At 43.2% G+C, this 2,865-nt stretch overlaps 1 protein-coding gene across 1 annotated transcript; it reads right to left on the bottom strand.

Annotated features, from left to right (window-relative positions):
* Positions 1 to 445: 445 nt before the first annotated feature.
* On the bottom strand, positions 446 to 2,550 carry LOC124647026 (purple acid phosphatase 2-like). Its single transcript, XM_047187032.1, has 3 exons — positions 2,478 to 2,550; positions 1,293 to 1,998; positions 446 to 655 (listed from the first exon to the last, which is right to left on the bottom strand). Exons 1-3 carry the CDS (start codon positions 2,548 to 2,550, stop codon positions 469 to 471), a joined length of 966 nt encoding a protein of 321 aa, XP_047042988.1. The 3' UTR covers positions 446 to 468.
* Between the last annotated feature and the right edge of the window lie 315 nt (positions 2,551 to 2,865).

The following is a 2,865-nucleotide window of genomic DNA, read 5'->3' as shown; positions in this document are numbered from 1 at the left end:
ATGAAGAATAGGGTGATTTGAGCCTTTTCTTATTATAATAAATGCCATGTAGCGTAGTTGCTTGCTAGAAGGTGAGAAAAGAATCTGGGTATTTTCTTCATCAAAGATGATCTTTTAGGACCTACCTTAAATCATGTAGTCATAATTTTTATATCTTTTTTTAAATGCTAATCGTATCAATCTGGGCGAGCACACAAATTCATTGCTAGAGTAATACTAATAGAAAATATATTATAATGTGTTCTTTTTTTAAAATATCCATAAAGGATGTAGGGGTAATTGTGTTCGTATTGTACAAAATGAGCCGCCAGTTGGCATTGGCAAAATAAACTTTTCTCTCTATTTTATCTTGTGACCTGAAATAAAACTTTTTATTCCTGACAAATTAATATAGAGAGATTACACAGGTTTTGTCATCTGAGATTTTAGGAATGATTTTGTCCAATGTCGATAAATGATGTGAGATGATCAGTTTGAGTCGTCTGTAGGCATCCAATATCTGTTAGTGAGCCACACAGAGTCTGCGGTGACCTTTGCACCATCATGGTTACGGTGCCACTCATAGTATGCATGTGTTCGGTTCTTGATTTCTAGTGTCGCGTGCCCGAAGCTCGCTTCCCTGAACGCTGAGTATGCTGGCATCGGCTTCGTGAAGCTGCATCAAGTGATGTTTTGTTAGCAGTGGAAAAGAGTATTTCAGATGTATTTTCAAATTAATTCAGGTTTATCACTAGGGCAGTGTCAATATGGTACTCCTAGTTCTTAAGTCTATAATGTATATATAATAATGTAATTTGGACTTTCTTCCAGTGGTGCTTGTCATACCAAAATATTCCTTTGTATCATGGAAAGATGCATTTGCGTTCGTCAGTAACAGAAATTGCTGCATCCAGGTTTGAGCTGCACTACTTGTGTCGATTAATTTGTTGTTAAGATTCTCGCTATAAAACTAAATTATTGTGAACATTAGAATTGTGGCAACACAATTATATCTTGAACCCTCACATCTAAATATATGTTCGATCAACTTTTTCGGTGGTTTGTATCTTAATGGAGTAGTGTTTTCTTCTTCTTTGGTTAGTTATATGTGATAGGCATGCTATAGTATTCTAGATAATAAGTGTTATTTACTATACCTTCTGAGAAAATAATGATAATTTGCGTTTATTGGTTTCTAATTAAGAGCCATATTAGTCTTGAAACATCAACATTTCGCCTAGATATAGCATGTCTTAGATACCATTAATACCACTGCATGCATTGGGAAGTTGGGATTGCCTTATGCAACTTACTTGTCAGCGATGCCTTCGATGTTGCCTCCGTCACCTATGTTGATGTAGACCGGCGCGTTCAGGTTATGCGCCGGTGTGGACTTGCCATTTACGATGTCGTACTCAATGTTGGAGAATCGGCGGCTGCGCTCGTAGGAGTGGACATGGCCAGCGAGGACTACATCGACCTTGGCATTGACGAGCCACCGCTCAAACTGCACCCGCATGGTCTCCCCCTCCATGTAATGGTAGTTGTTGCTGTTGTACCAGGGAGAGTGCAGGAGCACGATGAGCCACGGCGTCGTCTTCCTGTCAACACGCCCAAGCTTCTGGCTGAGCCACAGCCACTGGGGTGTGTACTTGCCATAGGCGGAGTAGGAGGCGAGCACGATGATGTGCGCGGAGGCGATCTTGACGGAGTACCAGAAGGGCTCCGTGCTTCCGGCGGCACGATACGGCGTCGGGTAGCGGTGCGTGAAGGGCTTGAAGAGCGTCGTCTCTCCGATCTCTGGAGCGTAGTCGAGCTCGTGGTTGCCGGCGGCCCAGAGCCAGGGCTGGTAGGCGACGCTGCGCTCGACGAAACGCGCCCAGGTGTCCCAGCGGTTGTTGTCGTGGAGCGGGTAGTTGTCGGCGTAGGACAGGTCGCCGACGAATAGCACCGCGTCGCCGGCGTTGGCCTCGTAGTGCGACACCGTGCTGTTGGAGTCGAACGTCTGGCCTAGGTCACCTGTTGGTTTGTTCGCCCCGATTTATTTTCAGCATATACCGAATACTGTAGTATAGGAGTAATAGATATGAATGAATTTAACAATTAAGATAATAGAGAATTTTAGTGCAGAATTGCAGATATATTTCAGGGTGCATTACCACTGGCCCATGCTGGGGATCTAGTCAAACCTGGCCATATTTTTCCAAATTTTCTGATAGATACTTGCCAAGAAATTCAGAGTCCGACGAAATTGACATGTCAGCAACTTGCAGGATGCTGCCTGAACGAGCTGCCGCTAAATTATGGATGCTAGCTACGACGACTTTGACGATGCTGGTCTTTCCTCATCTTGTTTTAGATCCCACCGAAAACTTTTGTCTCTACTTCTACCACTATTGGGTAGTACTCTACTAACGACTAAATCATTCTACTGTAGCATGAACATTGAATTGAACGAATGTTGGATGTTGAAGTGAAGGAGTGGAATGTGTACGTACCGATGAGTCCAAATTCAGATAAATAGATAATTTCAGTATACAGATACATTGCACTGGTGACTGATCCATGCATGGGGATCTATCCAAACCTGGCAATATTTTTTTCAAAATATTCTGATCGATACTAGCCAAAGAAATTCAGACATGCCAGCAACTTGCTGGATGCCGCCTGAACGCTGCCGCTAAATTGTGATCCACTGGATGCTAGCAACGACGACTTTGACGATTCTGGTCTTTTCATCTTGTCCTAGATCCCACCTGACCCTTTTGTCTCTACTTCATTACTATATGGAGTAGTACTACTAACGACTAACAAATGTTGGACATTGAATTGAACGGATGTTGTGATGAGGACATCCCTACCTCACTACTACCTCCGTCATTACCA

The sequence above is a fragment of the Lolium rigidum genome, chromosome 4 (genome assembly GCF_022539505.1).
Source record: "Lolium rigidum isolate FL_2022 chromosome 4, APGP_CSIRO_Lrig_0.1, whole genome shotgun sequence".
NCBI lineage: Eukaryota > Viridiplantae > Streptophyta > Magnoliopsida > Poales > Poaceae > Lolium > Lolium rigidum.
Note: the sequence above shows the minus strand (reverse complement) of the source record. Positions and strands in the feature narration are given on the sequence as shown.

Excerpts from the sequence above, each read along its gene's own strand:
- LOC124647026 (XM_047187032.1), bottom strand. The coding sequence starts at position 2,550 with ATGCATGGATCAGTCACCAGTGCAATGTATCTGTATACTGAAATTATC. Across the intron at positions 1,999-2,477 it reads ATCTGAATTTGGACTCATCG|GTGACCTAGGCCAGACGTTC; the intron begins GTACGTACACAT and ends ACAAACCAACAG. Across the intron at positions 656-1,292 it reads ATCGAAGGCATCGCTGACAA|CTTCACGAAGCCGATGCCAG; the intron begins GTAAGTTGCATA and ends CACTTGATGCAG.